Raw genomic sequence first — 26,271 nt, 5'->3', positions numbered from 1 at the left:
TTCAAGTCTAATACACCTTGTGCAAGTCTTTATTTTATAAAAGATACAAAGCAAAAGACAAAGAGACCAATCGTAGAAATTTAGGAGGCATATGAAGTCCCAAATGTTCTTGTAATCTAGAAAGAAGCAATATTTTCAGAGGATACAAAGATACCGGATCTTGAATTATTATATGAATCTTTGCCTTTACAATAACACAGAACATTACAAATTCAGAAAAGAAGAAGAAATATATTTGTATCAAAGAGGCTACAACACAGTTTCATAATGGGAATTCAAGTGGCTTTTGTAAACTTGTAGGAGGCATAAGAAAGAGTACCACCTTGCCAACTACTGTGAATGAGTTGTGCCTTTGAGTTTTCGCCGGCGGCACCTATTGCCACATGCAATGGAAAAAAATGGTCTGGCCAAGGATGAGCCATTTTTGGATTTGGTGCTTTCTCTTCATAGTGGTTCACATCCTCATATCTGTGAAGAAACACATTGTTGAGTTGATGAAATTCATATACTTCAAAATATCATAAGTGAATTAAGGAAGGGATCAAGCAGTTGACAACTACCTTCCTTGAAGGAGAGCATCTCTGAGCCAGTTATCAAAGTCCTGAGCCCATGAAGGAACAATATTGCTAATGGATCTTATTGCCCTTAGGTTATGAACAGCACTTCCAGAACCCATAATGAGGACTCCTTCCTCTCTGAGAGGAGCTAGTGCCTTCCCCATATTGTAATGATGAGTTCCATCTTTATTTGTTTGAACTGAGAGTTGGCACACTGGTATATCAGCCTCTGGATACATTAGCATCATTGGAATCCAAGCTCCATGGTCAAGGCCACGTTTTGTATCTTCTTTTACATCTTTAAACCCTGAAGCTGTCAGCAGTTCCTTCACTCTCTTTGCCAGTTCTGGTGCTCCTGGCGCCGGATACTTGAGCTGCAGAAATATAGTGGCAATTTATATATAATTGCATAGATTTGATAAGACAATTGAAACATGAGAGAAATTAGATAGTTTCTGCCAATATATTACAGGACCAACATGTTTATTTTAAGCCCTGAAGGTAGTTTCATTTTCTTTTTTATTGGTATAAAATCCATTTCAAGATGCCCTTTTTCATTCGATTTGGCAAATTAATTACAAATAATGAAACCCCCCAGTTCCAGTTTTTAATTACGATAAGTGAAATATACATAGAAATTTAAGAAACATGAAATATTACAAGCTGTCCGGATGAACCCTGGGGAAAAAAAAAAAAAAAACAGTACCCCAATAAAAAACTTCAAACTCAAAATACTAAAACAAAACTCAACATGGTCCATCAACCCTTCTACCTTTTATATTTTCCTACTAGAATATTAACTCCAAACAGGATGTGAATTTTACCTTTCTGGATGTGAATCCTCTTTTTTTTTTAAAAAAAAAAAAATTATCTTTTTACTTATGATGAACATAAATTATATCTCTCTCTTTTTATTGTTTTTTCCTTAATTAAGCCTATTAATAGCATGTTTTTAACAAGATCAGGAGAGTAGAGGAGCACCTTATACATTTTGCTTGGAAAGCCATAGAAGTCGTAGATGATATCGTTTTGTTGAACAACATTGACAGTGGGAACATCGGTCTCCCAGTGGCCGGAAATGATGAGAACTGATTTGGGTTTCTCTGTGAATCCTTGTTCTTGCCAAGTCTTCAAAAAATGTCTTGCAGGGAGAGAGTCATCAATGGCCAACGTCGGAGCTCCGTGTGATATGTAGAACGTGTCCATCACGGCACTTTATGATCAATCTATGTGTCCTTGATTGTTAATACATCAAAAAAATGAAGCAAAGTTGTACTTATATGCAGGCTTCTGCCTTTTAAGTTTTACTTTTGTATTTTTTTATTATATTGTTGCGTCATCGTATGTATACTTGAATAGATTTTATTTTGTTATTTGGTCATACAGTTGAACCGGTCTAGACAATGCTGCCATACGTGATGTGGAGAGCAGAACAAAACATTGATTACTACATTTTAATAAGGCATATTCTGGGTCCTACCCTAACTTTATGAAATCACTTTTTCACCCTTCTATGTTTGGAAAGTCTATTTTTCATTAGTTGATGAAATTCCTTAATTTTTTTATTTTTATAAAGTTGGTAAAAAGTTACAAGTGGTTGAAGTTGATAAGAAAGAATACAATTTCATTAAAACATTCATTCTCTCTAAAGAGCTTGTAAAATCTCTAGAAATAGAAGAATTCAAAGTAATATATCAACACAAGGGCAACATATTCAAAACTCTAATATTTTGGTTCAAAAAATCCTCATGAAAACGGAATATTAATTAAAATAGGTAAAAAATTTTCCGCTTATACCTTTTTAGGCAAACACACAGTAATTTTACTTTTATAAGCAATTTTTTTTGTAACTCCAAAAATACCCTTCCAGCCCTGTAGTTGTAGGCGCTGGAAGGAAGGTGTAGTGCACGCGATGCGCGTGGTGCGTACGCAGTGCGTGCCCAGTGTGCAGTGCGTACAAAGTACGCGTACCCTCATATAATATATATAAACAACTGCGTGCACACTTTCTTTTATATATATATTAAAAAATATAATATAATATTTAAAAATTATAATAAATAAATATTAAATATTATAATATTTAATATAATATAGATAAATAATAATAATAATAATTTTTAAATATATATTATATTATTATATATATTTAAAAATTATTATTATTATTATTTTTATATATTATATTAAATATTATAATATTTAATATATATATATAATATTTAAAAAATATAATAAATATATATATAATAAATATTATAATATTTAATATAATATATATATATAAATAATAATAATAATTTTTAAATATATATTATATTATTATATATATTTATTATATTATAATATTATATATAATATATATTTAAAAATTATTATTATTATTATTTATGTATATTATATTAAATATTATAATATTTAATATATATATATATATAAGAAAGGGTGCACGCACTGCACGCACTGCACGCACCCCCGCATTTTGTTTATATACATATATATATATATATATGAGGGTGTGCGCACTCTGTACGCACTGCGCGCACTGCGCGCACTCCGCACGCACCGCACGCACCACACCTTCCTTCTAGCGCCTACAGCTATAGGGCTGTGAGGGTATTTTTGGAGTTATAAAAAAATTTGCTTATAAAAGTAAAACTACTGTGTGTTTGCCTAAAAAAGTATAAGCGAAAAAATTTTTGCCTATTTTAATTAATATCCCCATGAAAACCCCACTTTTACCTGAAAAATCCAATTCATTTTTGTATTAAAAATGAAGACCATAATCATCCAATGTAAGTGAAACCCTAATACTCGATCTTTCACATGAGGGTGAATCAGTCTTCTTTAAGTTTATTTTTGACAATTTTCCCTACAAGATTAAAAAAACTCAAAAAGGGAACTGATCATCTCATTTACGTCAATTTGATTAATAATTTATGTAAAACCAAGATGTGTAAATTCAATATACGACACAAAAATAAAACATGTGTGCCCAAATGTTGAAAGCTAGACACAAGGGTTGCAGGCAATAACAACGTGTAATTGAACAACTAAAAATAGGTCAAAGGGTTGCTAGTGCTAAAACATTCCACGAAATGAAACCGCGAATTACATTCATCAATTTTTATGATTTTCCATTATAAATTCTCAAATAAAAATTTAAAAAATTGACATTTTGCATTAAATTCTACACATTTTATGGTAAGAAATGAGAAATGAGAAGAATGAAAAAAAAAAAGTTGGGAAGAAAAAATGAATAACATATCATATATAACAATTTATGTAACAAAAAATGTAGAACTATAACATTATTCTATCTTTATATTAGTACTTAATTCCAATCCCTGGAATATTATATATCTTTTCCCAAGTTAGAATTGGCTTGTGAGTCTGTGATGTTTTGTATTAATCATTCACATCTAATTTCAGTTTTACTTAAAACAAGCTACAAGTTTTAATAGGTTGGAATGGTATTTATATATGACGGTTTTGAGAGACATTTTTGTCCATTTTTTAAAATTATTCTGTAGAGTTAAGGCGGAGCAGGTACATGGAGGGTTAGGTCAAGGTGGTAACGTGAAGAGATGATGCATTGAAAAATAAAATAAAATAAATAGGTGAGGTGTTTTATCGGGTGGGGGCTATTTGTTTTAAATAATAAAACAAATATTATAAAATAAATAATACACCACCGATGACGTCCACTTTTTGACGGAATGATTTTTTTTTAATTCCTCATTAGATTTCTTCTTCCTCATACAAAATATTATGGCCCTACTAGGGACGGCAATGCACCGTGCCAGGTTGAGCAAGCCAAGACCCACTATAGTATGGGCTTTGTCCACAGCCTGTCTCACAATATAGCAAGATGTGTCATGTCAGCCATAAACGAACCAATCTATAGAATTGCGGTTGGCCGAACTAGTTTTTTAATAAGTTATTAAAGTATACTAAATTATAGTTTCTTTTAAATTAATACAACCAAGGATAGTATTTAAAAAATGGTGAGCTGACCCTCCAGATTTTGGTTTTTATTTATTCTCAAATGATATAAAATTATCTGTGTATTTATGTTACTTATATTTATATTGTAACGAAAGAAAACTCTAAAATTTTACTTAAAAAACTAACTTTTTTAAAACTTCAAACTTTTTTTAATCTCTTAATCAAATTTATTTATATCTAATAACTTAGTTTTCATTTTGTTTTTGCAGTTTCTTTAGTATTTTAATTATATCAATCAATCATTATCTCATACATGTGTACTCATTTTATAAAGGAAAATTATTAAAAATAGGCAAAATTAAAGGGGTCCAAGCGAAATTGCCCAAAAAATTCAGGTTTAAGCAAAAATGCCCAGGTTTTGTGAAATGACGAAACTGCCCACATATATAAACATAGCAAATTTTCACTATGCAATTCAAAGAAAACCCCACCTCCCACGGCGAACATCATTTTGGCCGATTTTCTTGCTTTCCGGTAACCGAAAATGGCAAAGAAGGTTAGTATATCTCCCGTGATCTTGTTTGGATCAAGTTATTACTCATATTATTGAGATTTGATTGAGATTTTTGGGTTTGAAATTTTAGGGTTTACGGTTTGAATAATGCTTAAAATGTTTTGATTCTTGTTGTTTTCGTTGAATTGATTAAGGGCTTTTGTGTTATACAACGTGTAGATTTGATTTTCGTAAAAATCGGAGGCCGAAACGACCAAAATGTGGTCGAAAATGGCTGCCGAAGAGATCGGCAGTCCGACGTGGGAATAGTGTTTCCCACGTCAAGTAGGTGCATCCCACGCTCAATAGACTTTGACCGTTTTTTGGGGGGTAAATTAGCTTTTTTAAAATATTGGGGCGTCATGGGAGATCCTTAGCCCACGTTGGGTTTTTTTGTAATTTGTCACGTCAACGTGAGTTTGGTTAAATAACAAAAATGCCCCTTATATAAACACAACCAAATGACTTATTTCCCACGGTAAATTTTGCGATTTTACTGTGCATTTCAAAGAAAAATCAAAACTTTTCATGGCACCACGTTCATCTCACGGCCGAGTAGATTTTCGCCGATTTTCTTGCTTTCCGGCATCCGCAAATGGCAAATAAGGTTAGTATATCTCCCGTTATCTTATTTGAATCAAGTTATTGCTCATGTTATTGAGATTTGATTGAGATTTTGCGCCTTGAAATTTTAGGGTTTCGATGTTGAACAATGCTTAAAATGTTTCGATTCTTGGTTGTTTTGGTTGAATTGATTGAGGGGTTTTATGTTATACAACGTGTAGATTTGTTTTATGTGGAAATCGGAGGCCAAAACAACCAAATTTTGGTCGAAAATGGCTGCCGAAGAGTGCGGCAGGCCGACGTGGGAACAGTATTTCCCACGTCAAGTGCGTTCATCCCACGTTCAGCAGTGATTGGCCTTTTTTAAGGGTGTAAATTAGCTTTTTTAAAATATTGGGACGCCGTGAGATTCCTTAGAACAAAGCGGGTTTTTCTGATATTTGTCATATAACAGTGGATCTGTTTAGAATAGGAGTTTTCATGAGGGGGTAAATTGAGAATTTTCTTATCTAGGGTTTCTAATCATATAGTTTTCGAATTTTATATCCGTTTTTTCTGTTTTAGGGTTTTTCAAGTTTTAGAATTCGAATTTTAGTTCCGTCTTTTCGAATTTCAATGTTTTGCGAGATTTTGACTCGTATTTTTCAAATTTCTGAAGGATTTTTCGATTGTTCCCATTCTAGGGTTTTTCAACTTTTAGAATTCGATTTTCAGTTTCCTTTTTCGAATTTTATCGTTTTACGAGATTTCGACTCGTATTTTTTAGATTTTCGAAAGAATTTTCGATTGTTGCTATCTAGGGTTTTTCAACTTTTAAAACTCGAATTCCATTTTCGTTTTATCGAATTTCACCGTTTTACGAGATTTCGACTCATATATTATAGCTTTTCGAAGGTTTTTTCGATTGTTGCCGTTCTAGGATTTTTCAACTTTTAGAATTCGAATTTCAGTTCCATTTTTTCGAATTTCACCGTTTTACGAGATTTTGACTAGTATTTTTCAAATTTCCGAAGGATTTTTCAATTGTTGCCATTCTAGGGTTTTTCAACTTTTAGAATTCGATTTTCAGTTTCCTTTTTCAAATTTTACCGTTTTACGAGATTTTCACTCTTATTTTTTAGATTTTCGAAGGAATTTTCGATTGTTGCTATTCTAGGGTTTTTCAAATTTTAGAATTCGAATTTCAGTTTCGTTTTTTCGAATTTCATAGTTTTACGAGATTTCGACTCGTATTTTCCAGATTTCCGAAGGATTTTTTGATTGTTGTCATTCTAGGGTTTTTCAACTTTTAGAATTCGAATTCTATTTCTGTTTTTTCGAATTTTACCGTTTTACGAGATTCTGACTCGTATTTTTCAGATTTTCGAAGGATTTTTTGATTGCTGTCACTCTAGGGTTTTTCAACGTTTAGAATTCGAATTTCAGTTCCGTTTTTTCAAATTTCACCGTTTTGTAAGATTCCGACTCGTATATTTCAAATTTCTGAAGGATTGTTTGATTGTTGCCATTCTAGGGTTTTTCAACTTTTAGAATTAGAATTCAATTTCCGTTTTTTCGAATTTCACCGTTTTATGAGATTTCGACTCGTATTTTTCAGATTTTCGAAGGAATTTTCGATTGTTGCTATTCTAGGGTTTTTCAAATTTTAGAATTTGAATTTCAGTTTCGTTTTTTCGAATTTCACTGTTTTTCAAGATTTCGATTCGTATTTTTCAGATTTTTGAAAGATTTTTCGATTGTTGTCATTCTAAGGTTTTTCAACTTTTAGAATTCGAATTCTATTTTCGTTTTTTTGAATTTCACCGTTTTACGAGATTTTGACTCGTATTTTTCAGATTTTTGAAGGATTTTTCGATTGTTGCCACTTTAGGGTTTTTCAACTTTAGAATTCGAATTTCAGTTTCGTTTTTTAGAATTTTCTTGTTTTACGAGATTTTAACTCGTATTTTTTAGATTTCCGAAGGATTTTTCAATTTTTGTCATTCTAGGGTTTTTCAACTTTTAGAACTCGAATGTCATTTCTGTTTTTTCGAATTTCACCATTTTATGAGATTTCTACTCGTATATTTCAGATTTTCAAAGGATTTTTTAATTATTGCCGTTCTAGGATTTTTCAACTTTTAGAATTCGAATTTCAGTTTTTCTGGATATATCAACTCATATTTTCTTATTTTTTGTCGATTTTTCGATTGTTAACATTCGATAGAAATCAGATTTCATTACAGTTTTTCTGAATTTCACCTTTTTTGGCTATATCGACTCGTATTTGATAGATTTTCTATCGATTTTTCGTTTCTTAACATTGTAGGGTAGTTGAACGTGTAGAATTCGAATTTCAATTTCATTTATTCGAATTTCATCGTTAACAGACACTTAAATCTTGTTTTTTAAGTTTTGTCATTTTCTTTTTGATTATTTGGTATTTTTCATCTTTTTAGGTTTTCCCACAAATACATTTGTTTACGTATTTGTTTTTATGAATGTCTAATGAGTTTTTTATATTGTTACAGGATATTTCTCGTAAAAGGAGACGGGTTGACAGCGAGCTACGATTCCCCGACGAGTCTAGACACTTCCGGGCAGATGCGATATGTCATGCACATCATGCCGCATTATCTCGGGTTACTTCTACATTGACCGTAGATCAGCTACGACTATTTGAGAGGTCATGTTTCCGGTATCTCCTTCGTTTACCCGAAACCAAATTCTTCGGGATGTTGGTTTATATTTTTCTACTCCGACAGTTACATCGACCTTCTGCCAGAGATGAGTTTTGGTTCAGGATTAGTGGGATTGATGTGAGATTTAGCTCGTTTGAGTTTGCGCTGGTGACAGGTCTTTCGTTTAGTCGACGGACTGATGTTTCTTCTTATATGCCTCGCTTATCCGGTCATAGAATCAGAGATACATACTTTCGAGGTTTTTTGACGGTGCAGTATCACGACTTAGAGCGTGTTTTCTTGTCAAGGCCATGGGGGGATGACGATATTGACGTTGTTAAGATGGCCTTGTTGTATATTCTTCACATTGTTTTGTTGGGGATTGATCGACGAAAGAAGGTGTCTACGGATTACTTTCAGTTAGTTGATCATTTGGACGGGTTCAATTCCTACCCCTAGGGCGTTGTTGTATGACAGATGACATACGATTCTATGTCACAGGCAAGTGAGAGAGTATGTTTCGGATGAATGCCTAAAATTCGTAAATACGACCTTTACGGATTTTCTTTCACATTTCAGGTAAGTTTTATATTATTATTTATATTTATTAATTGAAAAAAATATAAATTGATTTATTTACATCTTAAATGAATGTATTACAGTACTGGATATATGAGACTCTAGAGACGTTACACGATTGGATTGACCTTATCCATCCCTATTCGTTCCCACGGATGTTTAGGTGGCGTACGCGAGACGTCCCTGGTTAGACTCATATCGGTCGTATTTTTACTGGTGATCCGGTATGTACTATTTAATTAATAAGTCGATTAATTCATTATGTGTTACAATTATTTTGACTTATATATCTTCATCATTAGGAGGATGTCACATTCCCTCTTCGTCCATCATCGATCGAGGAGGGTTTACCGTGGTATATTGAGATTCGTGAGTACACTGGTTCACCCGATGTTGATTCCTCCTCATCTTCTTCGGTTTCGATCGCGACTAGAGATGGGGCTTATCCATCCTCAGGACTTTCAGATGTACCCGTCGAGACTTTTGAGACACATGAGGAGCCTATTCAGCCTCCTGTTATGGAGCAGCCTATATGTTTCCCTGTTGTTCAGAGCCCACGGACGACAGACCATCCTGGAGTGGAGGACCGCACTACCTATCATGCCCGCGAGCAGTGTCCCCCATTCGTATCACCCCGTATTTCTACATCAAATGTTACATTAGCGCACTGGGGTGCTACGATTTTATGTGAGATATCGAGTTTTCGCGACGATATCTCTTCTCAGATGTCTCGATTACATGACGATATTTCTTTCCAGATGACTCGATTAGAGGATCGTATGACTCGTTTGGAGGACATCGTCACGCGTACATATCCAGCCCCCGTCGCTGAGGTTGTAAAACTACTTCTAATTTATTACTTATATAAAATGTCTACAGTGTAATTATTCTGACAACTATTATTACATTCGTACAGGAGAGGGACGACGTTATTGGGACAACCTCCCCCATTGATATCGCAATACCATCCCATCAGTCACATGAGGTACGTATGTAATTTCAAATTTATATTTAATGCCCCAATGTTGTTATTATATTACAATATCATTATATATAAAATTTCACTGAATAGATTTAATATTACTATTATCTTAGGGTAGTCGACAGGATGGGACACCGGTTAACCCTTCAGTGACTTCACCGATCCGATCTGAGGTATGTCACTTATCATTATAACTTAATTTTTAATACTATTGGGTTATCGATTAATTCATGGTATATATTTGTATAGGGTCTTCGTCATGAGGAGGGTTTACCGATCGGATCTCCTATCGTTTTAGATCGTCCACTAGAGGTATGAAAATTATTGTTCATATGATATTTTATATTAAATATCATTAACCATTTTTCCTTTTGATGCATATAGGGACTCGACATTGACATATCATCGATCGAGGGTTATCTCCGAACACCTTCCCCGGAAGTTCAGGTTATGGGGATTTAAGAAATATCATTGATCAATTTGTCTTTAATATTATATATTTTTTTAAATGATGTTTTGTCTCTTTTTCAGGACGAGCGACTCTGGTTACTTGCTAATATCCCGGGCTCGACCAAAAAGCTTGTGAATATTAGTTCACAGGAGGAGGACTTCCAGGAGGATGTTTCTGAGACCGTTCACATTGAGGTTTGTCAATTATAATTACTAAATAAATATAATTGATAAATACATGTCACTAAGATGTTTTAATATATAATTATGCAGTCTGTCGACGGAGCACGCGTTGTTGACTTGACCGCTTCTCAGGATTCTCCAGTTAAACCTCCTCTCGCATACATAGAGAAGGTAACATAAATCGAATAATGTGTATGTTTTTGTTGAATGAAATAAGGAATTAATATTTTTTTGTAACATGCAATTGGTTCATACAACACGTGGTCGGATCGTCCGGAAGGGTCCACTGGTTCGCACCCCGTATACAAATCCACTCAGAGGGAGGGTGAAACGGCAACTCAGGACGATTCCATCCTCTGCGCCAGACTGTGAGGAATCTTTCCTCACATGGTATACCAGAGCTGCGGCTTCTGACACACATGATGTGTACTTCATAGGATCGAAGTCGAAGGACAGCTTCTGGAGGCTTGTTGTAGAGTAACGCGAGTGGTTGACCGACGATGTGAGTTGTCTATACTATATAATTTGGTAAATAGCTAGATATATTTATTAATAACTAACACGTGAACTTGTTTATACCATTTTAGCATGTGGATTCTTTTTTGGCTTTATTACGTTGGCAGCAGGACGATCACCAGTCGACTATCTCACAGCGGTGGACGACTGCCCACACATTCTTTGGAGGCCATATTGAGATGGCCTGGAAGAGTTGGTAGACCACACTGATTGATGAGTTTGAGTGTTTAGGGCTCTTCACGAGGATGGTTGATGCAGCGTACACCCCGGGATTGTTGTACAAACCATGGGGGATGGTCGATCAGGTAGAGTTTATATATATTTCTATTACATTCAATTGGTTAACGACAATGATAAGTAACTAAAATATCTCATTGTTTATAGGTTTTCATCCCTATAAACTTCGAGAACGCACATTGGGTTGCCGAAGTTATAGATTTTCGTGAGTGATCGATTATGGTATACGATTCAGAGGTTTCATATTCAGGGAATATAGGGACTTTGGAGCAGCGCATGCGACCGTACATGACCTTTATTTTCGCGTTATTAAAGGCGACGAGTTTTTGGACAGCTTCTGGGAGGACTCCACGACGTGATCCCCTCACTTTGCATCGAACGTCGAATGTCCCTCAGCAGGGATTGGGCTCCGATGACTGTGACGTGTTTATGTTACGATTTTTTGAGTGTTTGGCGTTATCACGGAGCTACGTTTTTCCCCGAGAGTCGTCTACCGCTATGCGTCGATGATTAGCGACGCAGTTGTATTTTCATTGTATCGAGTAGCTCACGGATGTATATTTATCGTTATTCTTATGTTTAGATGTATATATTTATTGTATGTGCATATGTGTATGATATACTTTATTTGTGGTTATATATGGATATGTATCGTATTTGATTTCATTTTTTAAATAATATTGTCAAACATTGCATTTAACCCCCATATTATGACATAAAAACTAGACTTAACAAATAAAATTAAGTTTTAGGCTAAGATTGGCATAAATACCTTTTTTTGATGAATAGTATTTTTTTGAGTCGAATTCAAAAATACGAACTTCTTTCGTCCGAACGAATCCCTACTAATTGATGTTGAAAAAAAAATGAAAGTGAGAGTGAGTGTTTGAGTGATATGAGAAGTGTGTGTAAATAAAATGAGTGAGGAGGGTTTATATAGATGAGGGGAAGGGTAATTTTGACATTTTAGAAAAAGTAATGAAATAAATAAATAAATATGAAAATGCCTTTACAATGTAAAATATCCAAAAACCCCTCATATTTACCTTAAATTACATTTAACCCCCCATACTTGTCAAACATTGTATTTAACCCCATATTATGACATAAAAACTAGACTTAACAAATAAAATTAAATTTTAGGCTAAGATTGGCATAAATATATTTTTTCGATAAATAGTATTTTTTCGAGTCGAATTTAGAAATACGAACTTCTTTTGTCCGAACGAATTCTTACTAATTGATGTTGGCAAAAAATGAAAGTGAGAGTGAGTGTTTGAGTGATATGAGAAATGTGTGTAAATAAAATGAGTGAGGAGGGTTTATATAGATAAGGGGAAGAGTAATTTTGACATTTTAGAAAAAGTTTGAAATAAATAAATAAATATCAAAATGCCTTTACAATGTAAAATATCCAAAAACCCTCCATATTTATCTAAAATTATATTTAACCCCTATAGTGAGTGAGGAGAGTTATATAAAAGAGGGAAAGGGTAATTTTGATATTTTAGAAAAAGTTTGAAATAAATAAATAAATATCAAAATGCCTTTACAATGTAAAATATCCAAAAAGCCCCCATATTTATCTGAAATTACATTTAACCCCATAGTGAGTGAGGAGAGTTATATAAATATAAGGGGAAGGGTAATTTTGGTATTTTAAAAAAAGTCAAAAGCATTTTTTGTTTGGGAATAATGATTTTGGGCATTTTGGCTTGGAAATAGTGATTTTGGGTATTTTTGCTTAATGGGAGGGCATTTCGGCCATTTTTTTAAATTTCCCTTTTATAAATCACTCACACACACCCCACTCTCTTCATCACTTCAAATCCCCCAAACCCTAAAAACTTAACTTCACAAATCCACCTTCAAAAGTGATGAACCTAGAGTTTCATGACATCCCCACTTGTGGTTAGGCTTCCATCATCAATGACATGATGGTGGTGAGAGTAGCGTCTTCACCATTTTTGGACATGAAGATTTTAGTGTATTGCATAAAGAAAATCTTGAGTTACAACTTAAAAAACAAACAACTTCTAAAAGAAGCTTTGATGCACTCTTTATACCCCTAATGCAGTGTTATATCAACATCTAGAGTTAGAGGTGTCCTTGTGTTAGGACTTGCTTTCTCTAATTACATCTTCTTAGTGTATCTGACGCTTGATCTAAGATAGTTTTAAAACTAATATCTACCACATATACTTAGTGAAATCAGAAGTTTTACAAATATGAAATAATATTTGAATTTGAAGTATCAAAATTTAATCTTAGTATATTGGTTTAAGATTAGATGGAGAAAATCATACAGAGTGGGCTACTGTCATAGTTTTTACCTAGAACCTATAAGCCTTTGAGAGTTAGTTAAAGAAGTAATTTAAGTGTCCTATGAGGACAAATCTAATACCACTATTTTTCTTCAACATCACATATACAAAGGATTGCAAGTCTTTTATATGAGTGTAATTGATCCACTAAAATTATGGAAAAATTTGAAAATAGATTTAAATATTATAAATCAGTAGTACTCCCAATAGTCAATATGAATGAACCAACCTACACTTACAGGATTATAAATCTATAAGTATAACTTTGTTATGTTCATATTCATTTCTCAAATGAGGTTATGTAGAGCAAATATTTGAAGAAATATGTTAAAAAAAACATTTTTCATCTTTCATCCTATAAATATGCTTCAACAATAACAATATTAGTACAGAAATTTAAATAATATTTTGAATTAATATTTTTTTTGGTCGTTGTTAAATAAAACAATGAGTGGTTTTTTAAAAAACCATCTTACTTGTCCTACTAGTACTACTAGTACTGTACTATTTCATAAAGTGAATGCAACTACTACTAGTAGTTATAATAGGTGTGGACAAAATAATTTTTGATCCAAAGATAGTTATAATATAAAATTTCAGTCATACAATCAAAAGTGGATCATGACTGAAGCAAAACATGAAAGAGAAAGAATAATACAAAGTAAACCAAACACATAATTATCAATGTTATAAATGTTGTGATAAAAGTCATTGGTTGTGTACTTATTATGCGCACAAACATTTCTACATCAAGCATCTATCAAAGATAATGAGAAAAAAAATATAATCAAACTTTGATGATTATTGCATTTCTATGAGAATTGATATTAAAAATCTAGTCCTACATATCCATACTCAAAATAGTTTAATTGAATTCCTTACTAAATATCTTCAAGTAATTGTACATACTTTATTATTAAGAATTTAATTATCAACTTCAACTTGGAAACATGTTTTATTATATGCAATTGTGGTAATTTGCTTGCAACCTTCCTCTTATCATCAATATTATTCTTTACAATTAGTTCTTTATCACTAACTTGAGATATCATATTTAAGGAGTTTTCATTGTCTTAAATATGTCCTTATAGCGTCTTTTTAATACGCTAAAATAAGATTGTAATTTCATTTGAGAGTTTATATTAAATATAATTCACTAACCATTATTAGATATTTTGACCCATTGACAAATGTTTTCTTATTGCACGTCTTATAAATTGATATTTTGATAAGACAACATTATTATTTTTAAGGAAAAAGAAAATATCTTTTGAAACTAGAAATGAACATACTTCGTACTCACTAATCGTATTTCATTTATATCCTCACACATTGTAAAGTAAAACTAAAGTATAGAATATAGTGTGTTTACAGATTATTTTCAATCAAATATTTTATGCTTTTGTAGGTACAACAAAAATAACAAGTTCACACATATTTATTGCCAATGCACCAATAAGGATTAATGAATAGTCCATTAAAGTTAAAACTAGTTCATCTATTACATGTTAAAAATGTGATAAGCCTATTGAATTGAAAGATACTATTCCTCAAAAGAAAAGATAAAAAATCAAATAAATATCAATCATAATAATACTAAAATGATTAAAAATTCTATGGTTTCTAATATTTCTTAAGAAGAAATTATAATCCCTAAAGAAACTAGAACCAATTGAAGTAGAACAAACCCTTGAAATATAAGATGATGAGAATTTTAATTGCTTCTATCTCACTTTGTGCTTGGATTTTTTCTCTCGAGGGATTGCGCTACTCTCAAGCAAAACAATCATACTACGACTAGTTAAAGTTATTGCTTCTTCCCACTTAAGTCAATTATACTTTTGTCAACATTTTTTTACAGCACATAGTATAATATCCACTACAAATAAGAATTTATTATCGATTCATATCGCCATAACTGCAAATTGGATGGCCTTGTGGTTATCGAGGCTAATTGATTATTTTCAAAAAACAACTGCCTGAATTTCCGCTTAAAATGTCGAATTCTTAATCCAATATTTTCTCCTTCACCCAACTAGAGGAATTTTCAAATATCAAAAGAGTTCAATCATCAAATGTAAAGCAAAATTGCTAATGATTTTGACTATATAACATCATATAATAATATTTCATGCATTAATAACAAGTACAATGAAAAATACAAAAATTAAAATATCATTATATCATTAAGTAATTTTAAATTATTCAAAACCACTTGTAATGAAATAATTCAAATACATGAAAAATGATGTAAATAATAATATTATAAATATTTCTTCTTCTTCTTTTTTTTGATTTAGTTCAATTTTAAATATTTTTCTTTTTCTTTTTTTATCTCTTTTTCCTGTTTGTTCAATAATATATCTTGGCTCTAATAGTTTCTGTAGAACAGCACAATCCTTTTCTTTTGTGGAAAGTTGATTATTCTGTTTTATATTTACCTCAGTTTCTATTAAACTCTAAAACCCAAATGCAAGCTTCTTGGCTGGATAGATCCCATTTTTCTGCTCATTCTGTGGCGACAGCTTCTTACCAGTTTCCTTGTTTTTTTTGATAGGTTGCGTATTTGATTCATGCCATTTCTCACTGCCACTTTTCCTGCCATGCAAGCCACACAATATGACATGGTAAGATATCTATGCAAAATATGAGAATTACTACCTCAAACCCAGTTGTTAGGAAAAACTTGATAAACCTGAGGTGGAGCAAAACAAACACCACTCCAAGAACAGCAGATCCGCTTACTACAGACTTAACCAGTAGCCTTCTCAAGGACTTGTGCCTTGCTGCTTGTACACTGTAATCATCTGTTGTTTTAGGAATCTCAACTGCTTCCACCAATTCATGTTGTTTATGATCCTAATCAACAGGATAAGTCAACATAAGCTAGCAATCATGGGTTTTTAAAAAAGACCGAACACCAATATGCTAAAAGAATAAACAAACCTCGCCATGCCTCTCGTCCTCATCCTCTCCAGAAGAATGACTTTTCTGAAATGTACAACCCACGTTTTATATGCATTCAGTCATTGAGCAGGAACAATTATCTGGTACCGATTCAACCATGATAGAACAATTTACCTCTTTGTTGTAGTTAACTATGTCTTCATGCAATATGGCATCTCCTCCAGCTTCATCTGGACTACAGTCAGCAATTTTCCCTTGTAGACCCACTTGCAAAACAGAATGGGGAGAAGTTTTGTTACCCCCATTCCCATCCTTTCCATCAGATATTGTACAAACTACACATTTGCCTTTCTGATCCCATAGACGAAAGTCAAGTGGAGAATAAGACTGAGCCAACAAATCCACACATTGATTGCAATGTATATTCTTCAAATGATATGAACCTAACCGAGACAATTTTCCCTCATCATTTGGATCTGGCGACTTGCATACTCCATTATCATATACAAAATCACAATATGAATTATCAGTGATGCATGATGGACTATCTAAACATGGTTGGAAAAGCTTGGTATTGAAGCCTTCATCTATGAATTGTATGTCAATAACTGGCTTTTCAGCATTAGGACTTGAGCAGAGCATGACAGTCTCGTTTTTTATTTTGTTCCGAAATTTGTTATCCACCTCACCATTCTGCAGTTCAGCTAACGAGAAAGCTTTGAAATCATGGTCTGCATCATCTTGATAATTAAATTCTATGTTCTGTGATTCAACTGGCAAAGACATCTTGAAGGGATTCGAAAAAAATTCCTCATCATTGACATCAGCAAGTTTGTTTCTAAATCCATTTTCAATAGCCCTTGGCGTTGAATTTGATCCATGAGAACTGGGGCTTGTGTATCCATTGAAAATACTGTCATCTCCATCAAACTGAATAGGGTCACTGGTATCCATTTCATGGCAAACCATAGTTGAAATTGATAGGGGGAGAACTTTTTTTTTTCCTTGTGTGCTGTCACCTGTGGAATCCTCCTCACCAGCACTAGTTTGCATATCAAGATCGCCATAACGAAAGTCCAGCAAACTAATTTCATAGCTATGTCTAGACCTGGTTTTTTTAATATGAGAAGCCCTGACATCTAAACGAATTGGTGAATCAACACATGAAGTTGAAGACAAAACATCCAAGTGATAATCATTTTCCCCAAGCTGTGAGCAAATAGATCCTGCTGGATCATTCAAGCAAGGAGATTCAAATTTATGTGTATACTCATTCTGATCTTGGTTTGCTACCACTAATGACGAAAATTGTTCTCCAGGAAAGCATTTTTCAACCACTGCAGATACTTGTGGAGAATCTACTGAATAATAATTCTTCTGAGATGAAGCATCACTAGGAGAATATGTCAAGGAAGCACCAGATTGAACAACAATATCATCAGACTCTTCAGGGAACAAACCATGGTTTCCATTAGAGCCTGCAAAGGGATTTCTCTACAGAAAATGGTGTGAAACATTAGAATCACAATATAGCAGATTTACAAAGAAATGGACTCCTAAGAACAGTCTAGATTTTTCACTTTGTATTGGTTCTCTTATATCAGACATTCATTGAAAAGAAAATTCTCTTTCTTTAATTAAATAAAAAAGCAACACTTCTTACCTCCCTTGAATTCATTGTTAAAACACATTTTAAATTTTGACTAGCGGTGCTCAAAAACATATGTCGTGATTGCTCCAAACTTCTACGGATGCATCTGACCATATCCGTAGGCATAGCAACTGTATAAGAGACCACATCAAAATCTGGAACCTGTCACAAAAGAAGTTGAGTGTATTCACCGTGCTACTATTGTCAAGCAACCTAGGTTAACCATCTTAACATGGAGTGATGCAGTAGCACAAGCACATATTTTCTTGAGGAAAGTAAGAAGTATAATGGAAAAAATATTATAATGAAAACAAGTATAATGAAAAGACTCTTACACTTAAGTGCTTTGACCTTGCTTTCTTTGAAAGCAAACGTATACACATACAAACTTTCCGAGTATTTTTTTTTTCGACAACATCTGATGGGGAGAAAAGATCGATTCCTGTTAATCCCAAGATTTTGCAGATCTAGATTAAGGAAAAAAGAAGCATCATTTAGATACATCAAATCAGCCACAAGATTTGAAAACCAAAAGCTAAATGAATTGAGCCCTTGCATGAAAGAAAAAAAAGCAAGACAAAAATTAAAAAAAATTAATTGGTATACAGGTAAAGGAGGGATGAACCAAAAGAATGCATGTTGAGTTCAAAAATGCTTGGGATTCAACATCTTGATTGTGATGTGATTGCACTGTAAAAAGAAACTTACTGTGCATACTAAGTATGCACCATCCTTTACAAAAAAATTTGTGCAACAGACTAGACTATATCTAGCTATTATCAACATCACCACATAGGACCATCAAGATGGTAAAGCTTACCTTCAGAAAAATATCCACATTAGAATAAGGCAAATACCTCCTGCTGCTCTTCCCAAAAGAAAATGGTTCATTTTTGTACGCTTTTATGTGTTTAAGCTCTATACATGTAGTTAACAACATTTGCCACACTACTCTTGACACTTCAAAGCTACAAAACAGAAGAATAAGAAGGAACACATTTAAAAATTCATTAGGAATTTGTTTAAAAAGAAAACAAAGAAGAATTCCACACTTGCATTTACTGTGAATTGCAATTAATAAATATATGATTATCAAAACATATCACTACATTTCTCCACACAACCTTTTCTCAATACATCTTTTTTTTTTTTGGTCTAATATTTGCCTCTTGTGGTGGGTTTCTTCTGAATTATACTGTGTATTACAATATGTTTAGGAACATAAATTTTCTCTGCCACTGCTGAGTTGCAGAAAAGCTTGCAGAACCATTAGTAGTACCAGTGAAATAAAGATGAGTCTCTAATGGTCATTGAGGTATTTGTAATTGACAGAGCTCTAATCATGAGAGTTTATTCAAAGAGGACAAAGAGGGGAAGGCAAGAGAAGCCAGCAAGGAGTGAAGGCCAACAGTTAGTGGAGAAGCAAAAAGTGGTGGTCCAGGAGGATCTCAAGATCATTCTAGCACCTCCACATGGCCAAATATGAGCAGTGAAGATGGTGAAACTGTTAGAGAAGGAATAAAAGGAGAATAAAGAGAAAGAAGAGAAAGAAGAAACTGATATTGAATTAAAAGAGGATTGGGAGAGACCTGACCTCTCAAATTGCCAGAGTTACTCTTATTGTGTAGGAGGGACTTGGCCTCTTGAATTACCAGCATTTGGTTTTGTTAGTCTGATGTTTTGGCACTTGTAGTTTTGTTTGGAGAAACTGTAAAGATGCATTTCAAGTATCTTCTGTGTGTTTGTGTGAATCTTCTTTTTCAGGAAATTCCTTTATGATTGAAAGCTGAATCAGACTTGGGCCTCAAAACCTGTGGAATGGTATCAATGAGAATTGAGGGTCATATGGATGAGTTGGAGCATGAATATCGTGGTCTTGTGGATCAAGGTGATTCAATGGGTTCACAACTATACAAAAGAGTAAAGTTGTTAAGAACCCAACTCTTATTCAACTAAAACACAAAATTAAAACACAAAATATATAATAAACTAAAACTATTTCAATAATAGAAAAATTACAAAGATAAACCGAACACTTCGAGGAGTTCGGGGCCTCCCATTTTTCGACCGTTCAAGATGCCGGAGACCTCCCTAAATCAACCAAGGATTGCTGCCCTCAAACAAAACCCTAATATATTTTCTTCTCCTCCTTCTTTTGAAACCCAAAACATATATTTATAATAGAAATTGACCATTGAATTGAGGACAAGTGTTTTAATCTTAACAGAAGCTTGATTTGATGTCTTAGACTCTTAGATAGATTCATGCACAAAATCAAACAGTATATGGCAAAGGTGGTGAGAGGGAAACTCGGAGACATGGTCGACAATTCACTAATGATCATCATAAATGGTTTGATGTGGCATCATGAAGCTAATAACATGGTCGGCAAGTCATGCTATCTTGAACCCCCACCACGGTCGAGGGGAATAGAAGGAACATAGAGGCAAGACTTGTTGTATCGCCGACTTGAAATACCATTTTTTCCAATGATGACTCATATAGTTGGTCGGCAAAGGTGGAACAATTTTTTCAACTCGACAGACTGACCAAAACGGATAAGCTATCCTCAATCTTACTATGCTTTAAAGGTGTGGCTTTTAGCCTGTTGCAATTCTAGGAGCTTTACCCACTATTTTGTAATTGAGGGGAGCTACATGATGAATTGGTAATTCATTTTGGTTCCACACAAATGAAGACATCATAAGAGCAACTAATTTCAGTCAAGCAAGTCGCAACTATGGCAAACTATAGGGAACAATTTGAGAAACTTTCAATGGTTGTTTTAGGAATTCAGAGGAGTGAATGATGACAGTATTCATGGATAGCTTAAGTGAAGAAATTCGAGAAGAGATCTAACTTTTTGGACCAAAAGAATTGGAGGAGATGATGCATATGGTCTAATGTATAAAGGGCCAACATTAGGCCTTGAAAAGGGGAGATGATATTACGGAACTTATAGGTCTTAGCAATGAATTGGGCCCTAACTAGTTCACAAACCGAAACCTATTAACCCAATCCAAGTGCATTTTTTCAATCATTCTCATACCCAAGCACCCAAGCCTACAACACCTAGCCTTATTACACACACCCCAACTCACCTACTGACCCAACACAACCTAACCCTACAAATCCTTCCACCTTTAATTCACACACACCCAAATACACGACTTTTCCATATTACACCAACCCTAATATCCCAAATCGAATTACTCCTACCTCTAACACTCTACCGAGACAATCACTTCCACTAGAACTCAGTTGTAATCATCGTCCATTAAGTAAATAGAACAACTAAAGACAATTATCACTAGTCGAAGTCTAAACCAAACAAGCTCAAGGACCGTGTTTTATATGCAATGAGAAATGCATCCCTAATCATATTTGTCATTTTAGACAGTTAAAGGTTCTTTTATTCCATTAAAGAGAAAAGGAAAAAGAAATCCTAATCACGGAGGGGGAAAAAACTATTGAAATCCAAGATATGGTTGTACAGTTATCATAAAATCGATAGCCAAAATTCATTCCCCCAAGACAATGAAGATAAAGGGGTAATTAAAAGGGAGTTAGTGATAGTGTTAATCAATTGTTGAGCCAACATTAGCTTTATTTCTCACAAATAGCAGAATGTGTACGACTACCCATTTAACAAAATAAAATTAAGGTAACAATGGGAGATGGTCAAAGTGCAAACGGAGTCCGCATTTATCTGGATGTCCACTTGGAACTATAAGGTGTCCAAATAATGCAAGACTTATTCCCTTTCAACTTGGGTAATGTGGACATCATTTTAGGTGTCAATTGGTTATCGACGCTAGGAGAAGTGAGAAGCAATTGGAAAATGCAAGCCATGGTATATGATTAGCAAGGGCAAAGAGTACAACTGCAGGGTGACCCACCACTAATCACTTTGGATAAGACCTTCAAAGGGTTAGGAAATCAATCAAGTCGGGTAGCTGTGGACTTTGGGTAAAATTTGTTGAATTAGAAAGGTTTGTGACACTAGATAACTCAATAGAAAATGAATTAGTTAATTAGAATCTAGAGGCTTATCATCACTTTTTTCGACCCCTCGGGTCTTCCACCACAATGCCACAATGATCATGTCATTCGATTGATTAATGAAACTCAACCACCTAATATTTGACCTTACCAATACCCTACCACCCAAAAAGCAAATTTGAATGACTAGTCTACGAGATGCTTAAGGTGGGAATTGTGAGGCTAGTATCGGTCTCTATTGAAGTCTAGTTTTGCTTGTGTGAAAGAAGGATAGAGGGTGGCATTTATGTGTTAACTACTGAGTGCTCAACAAACTCACTATCTTAGATAAAGTCCCTATCCCTGCAATGGATACATTATTGGATGAGTTAAGGGTTGTTACCGTATTCAATAAATTGAACCTTAAATCTAGGCATAACCATATTAGAGTATTGAAGCCAAATTTTTGCACTCACAATGGCCATTACGAGTTTCTTGTAATGTCATTTGACTTATCCAATGCCCTTGCCACTTTTCAAGTGTTGATGAATGAGATCTTTCAGACATTTGAAACATTTTATATTGGTTTTTATTATAACATATTAGTGTATAGCATGGCCATGGCAAATCACTGATTGCACCCAACAAAGACATTAAGGCTACTATATAAGAATCAGTTGGTGTTAAACCAAGAAAAGTGCTCCTTTGTAATACAAACAGTTAGAGTATTTAGGACACATAATTTCTATTGATGGTGTAGCCACAAGCCTTAAAAAGATACAACACATGGTTGAGGGGACCCAACCGAGGGATATTAAAGAATTAAGAGGGTTCTTAGGGCTAGTGGGGTATTATCAGAGATTTGTAAAACGTTATGGACGCATTGTGACACCTTTAACTTAACTGTTGAAGAAAAATGCCTTTAATCGAAGCGATGAAACCACCACCAAAGCTTTCCATGCCTTTAAGGAAGCTATAACAACAATCTCGGTATTATCAACACTCGATTTTACCAAAAAATTTATAGATGCTTCAGGAAAAGGTCTTGGGGCAATTTTAATGCAAGGGGGCCGACCAATTTCATTCATGACTCAAGCTTTGGTAATTCAAGAAAAAGCAAAATCAGTCTATGAAAGAGAATTGATGAAAATTGTGATAGCTTTGCAAAAGTGGTGTCACTATCAATTAGGGAGACACTTCAAAATTCACATTGATAAAAAAAGCTTAAAACACTTGATGGAGCAGAAAATAATCAACTAACACTAACAGAAGTGGGTGATGAAATTGTTGGGATTTGATTTTCAAATCCAATACAAGCTCAGGGTGGAAAATAAGGTTGTCGAGACCTTATCCAGATACCAGAAAACTTGACCAATATCAGCAGGACAGTGGCTACAAGGAGAGAAAATTGTTGATGAGATGCATTCGGATGAGCATTATAAAAGCATCATCCAAAACTTATAGAGAGATCCCATGAGGTATAGCAATTACAAGTTGAAAAGTGGAACTTTGTTACACAGGTTGGTGTTGATGGCCCATTCTACCCTAATTCCCCTTTTATTGGCTGAATTCCATTCTACAACTTTTGGGGGACATTTCAAGTTTTTCAAGACTTACGAACGGGCTGTCGTTGTGCCATAGTGGGTAAGAATGAAGATTTCCATCCGTAAGTATGTCACGAGGTGCAAAGTTTGCCAACGTAGCAAGTATCAAGCCATGAGCCTATAAGGCCTGTTACAACCACTGCCCATCCTGGAAAAAGCATGGGAGTATATATCCATCCTGTTATGATTTTATCATCTGAGAATCCTTTGTTAAAAAGGAATCCGTTAGCTGCCCAAATATATTGAAGAGATAAAAGAAAGCAAATGATTCTATAATAGTAAAAGAAAAACAGTTCATGCTTCAATGATGTTATGACTGCAAAGAGAAGTATTAGCCTTTGATCATACCATAGCACATGATACTCTATTTGCATTGTCTTACGATGCAGTTTGCTAAATGTTTTGTTATAAAAAATGTGGCAAGGCGAGTACTGACAAATGGAATTTATAATCAACATGAGATTAAACAACAAGAAATAAATGGATTCAACAGCTTGATATGTTCACATAATAGAATAAAATTGAGATAATGAGACGTACAGCAACTCTCCATCAGCTAATAATTCAGGAATATCCATTTTTTCATTTAATCTTGTCTGGAGGACCTGCTCGAGCCATATGCTTGTTTGAGTCTGCATTAAAATAACATTAACTTAAATTAAAAACTAAAACATTCAACGCTACAATAAATATATTTGGTTAGTAATTAAAATAAAATTACATCAACTTAACAAATATAACACAAAAAAAAATTTATCAAGTTCAAAATCTATGAAGAGGGAAAAAAATCAAAGTACTCTTGTCTTAATAACAATAAACTAGAGAAAAACTATAGTCAATTCAGAAATTTATATTAACATTTGATTGGACATGTAACATCGCATAAACTGCATTTCAATATAATTTAAGCCAAATTCTTGTTTGAGTCTGTGTAAAAATCACTTAAGTGAAATTATTAAGATAAATTAAAAACTAAAGGACTCAATGCTGCAAAAATTTATTATGTTAGCAATTAAATTCCATTTATATAGACTTTACAAATATAATACTAACAAGAATTAAACAGGTCCAAAATCTAGAAATAATAAAAAATAATCTTATTTAACAAAGAGAAACTAATATGATTCTAAGGAATATAATTTAAAATGAAGAAAAGTAGACCTGCAAGAAGGCGTCATCGAGTTCACGGAAGCTGGATTCAGCGGACAGCGGAGAAGAGTGTGGTACAACCATTGCATGTGGTCGGTGTTTCAGACAGAGAACAAGAACAAACCCAAGAGATAAAGCGGGGATTTCGCCCTTTTGTTTGCATTTGTTTTCTTCTTTGTCTTGTCTTTGCTCTCTACTATTACTATTACCACACTCTATTTGCGGGCCCATTCTCATGCCTTTTCGTTTATTTATTAGTCAGATTAACTTTTATCGGCTACCCTGATTTCTATTTAATTTAAAATCCCTGTAACTGTGGACTTGTGTTGCCCTTTTTGGGGTGCGTTACTAATGTTCAATCAACAGAGAAGAGAAAGCGACAACAGATTGATGATTTACTTGTCAATGGATTTGCTAAAATAACTTAACCTATAATGCTTATGTTGTGTGTTCATACTCTCTTTTATTTTTTAAAAACTCACCAAAGCTTGGATGTTGATGCAATCACTTGTCGCATATGTACGCAATTCAAAGTCAAACAAAATAGATTACGATAATAACGACTACAATCTGAAAAGATTTGGATTAGTTTATTACAGTGTAAGAATGAATAAAAATAAAAAAGATAATATATGAAATATAAGATTTTTTATGTGGTTTAGCTAGATGATCAAAATACCAACATCAATGGTATTATTAGTATAAGTGTAGTATAAAAATAGTCGCAGTATTTACAATGGTTGCGTTCTTCTCTCCTCATTTTTCTTTCCTCTTATGTTTGTCTATATACCTGATTCTTGAAGTGAAAAGTACATTTAAAATTCTTCTAGATAAAGATCTTAATTTGTAATTTAAAATAAAATGAGAGGGAGTCATGTTGGTTAAAAGAATCTCTAAACGTCAATTTAAATGAAGACAACGAAATATTGGTCAAAAAACAAAAATTTTCGATATCCTTATAAGCCATAGGATCAAAATTATGGAAATATGTATATAAAAGCAGAGTTAGAAATCACACAGTTGCTTGGAGGCTCCACAAATGATGAAATTTGACCTAATTGTTTCCACAAGCGTTCACAAGATAGTAAGGCTCCTATTCATCCACACGAAAGCACCAACAAGGCCACACAATGTTGGTGAAGCCAACAGGAACAAGCTTGAATACCAATTTCATGTTAAATTAAGTTATTTTAGTGAGTCTATGTGAAGCAGAAGAAGACAAACTAATTTCTTCTTTAATATTGTGAAACACAGTTGCGTAAAATTTAATTAATACTAATACTTAACCCTAATTGTCCCTCACAAATATCACTTCAACCCCTCAATATATAGGTCATTACTGTCTAATCCCAAAATGTTTGAAATCTTACATTTAGGTCTAATAATAAGTGTTGAATCCATCTACAATTAACTGGGTTGGAATAAA

General features: G+C 33.7%; 2 protein-coding genes across 4 annotated transcripts; both read right to left on the bottom strand.

Moving 5' to 3' along the window:
* LOC123198652 (4,5-DOPA dioxygenase extradiol-like) lies at window positions 1-1,840 on the bottom strand. Its single transcript, XM_044613388.1, has 3 exons — window positions 1,539-1,840; window positions 561-931; window positions 1-468 (listed from the first exon to the last, which is right to left on the bottom strand). Exons 1-3 carry the CDS (start codon window positions 1,761-1,763, stop codon window positions 276-278), a joined length of 789 nt encoding a protein of 262 aa, XP_044469323.1. The 5' UTR covers window positions 1,764-1,840; the 3' UTR covers window positions 1-275.
* Window positions 1,841-15,712: 13,872 nt separating this feature from the next.
* On the bottom strand, window positions 15,713-25,046 carry LOC123199789. 3 transcript variants are annotated; one of them, XM_044614846.1, is made up of 9 exons: window positions 24,858-25,046; window positions 24,237-24,328; window positions 18,932-19,079; window positions 18,447-18,578; window positions 18,124-18,273; window positions 16,635-17,954; window positions 16,500-16,544; window positions 16,249-16,412; window positions 15,713-16,151 (listed from the first exon to the last, which is right to left on the bottom strand). In XM_044614846.1, the coding sequence occupies exons 1-9, from the start codon at window positions 24,927-24,929 to the stop codon at window positions 16,013-16,015; spliced, it is 2,262 nt and encodes a 753-aa protein (XP_044470781.1). In that variant the 5' UTR covers window positions 24,930-25,046; the 3' UTR covers window positions 15,713-16,012. The 3 variants fall into 3 exon arrangements, with proteins under 3 accessions (XP_044470781.1, XP_044470783.1, XP_044470782.1); XM_044614848.1 differs by lacking the exon at window positions 24,858-25,046 and adding an exon at window positions 19,706-19,922; XM_044614847.1 differs by lacking the exons at window positions 24,237-24,328; window positions 24,858-25,046 and adding an exon at window positions 23,710-23,842.
* Between the last annotated feature and the right edge of the window lie 1,225 nt (window positions 25,047-26,271).

Source organism: Mangifera indica, chromosome 16, assembly GCF_011075055.1.
Source record: "Mangifera indica cultivar Alphonso chromosome 16, CATAS_Mindica_2.1, whole genome shotgun sequence".
Lineage (NCBI taxonomy): Eukaryota > Viridiplantae > Streptophyta > Magnoliopsida > Sapindales > Anacardiaceae > Mangifera > Mangifera indica.
This window is presented reverse-complemented; position numbering and strand designations above follow the sequence as displayed.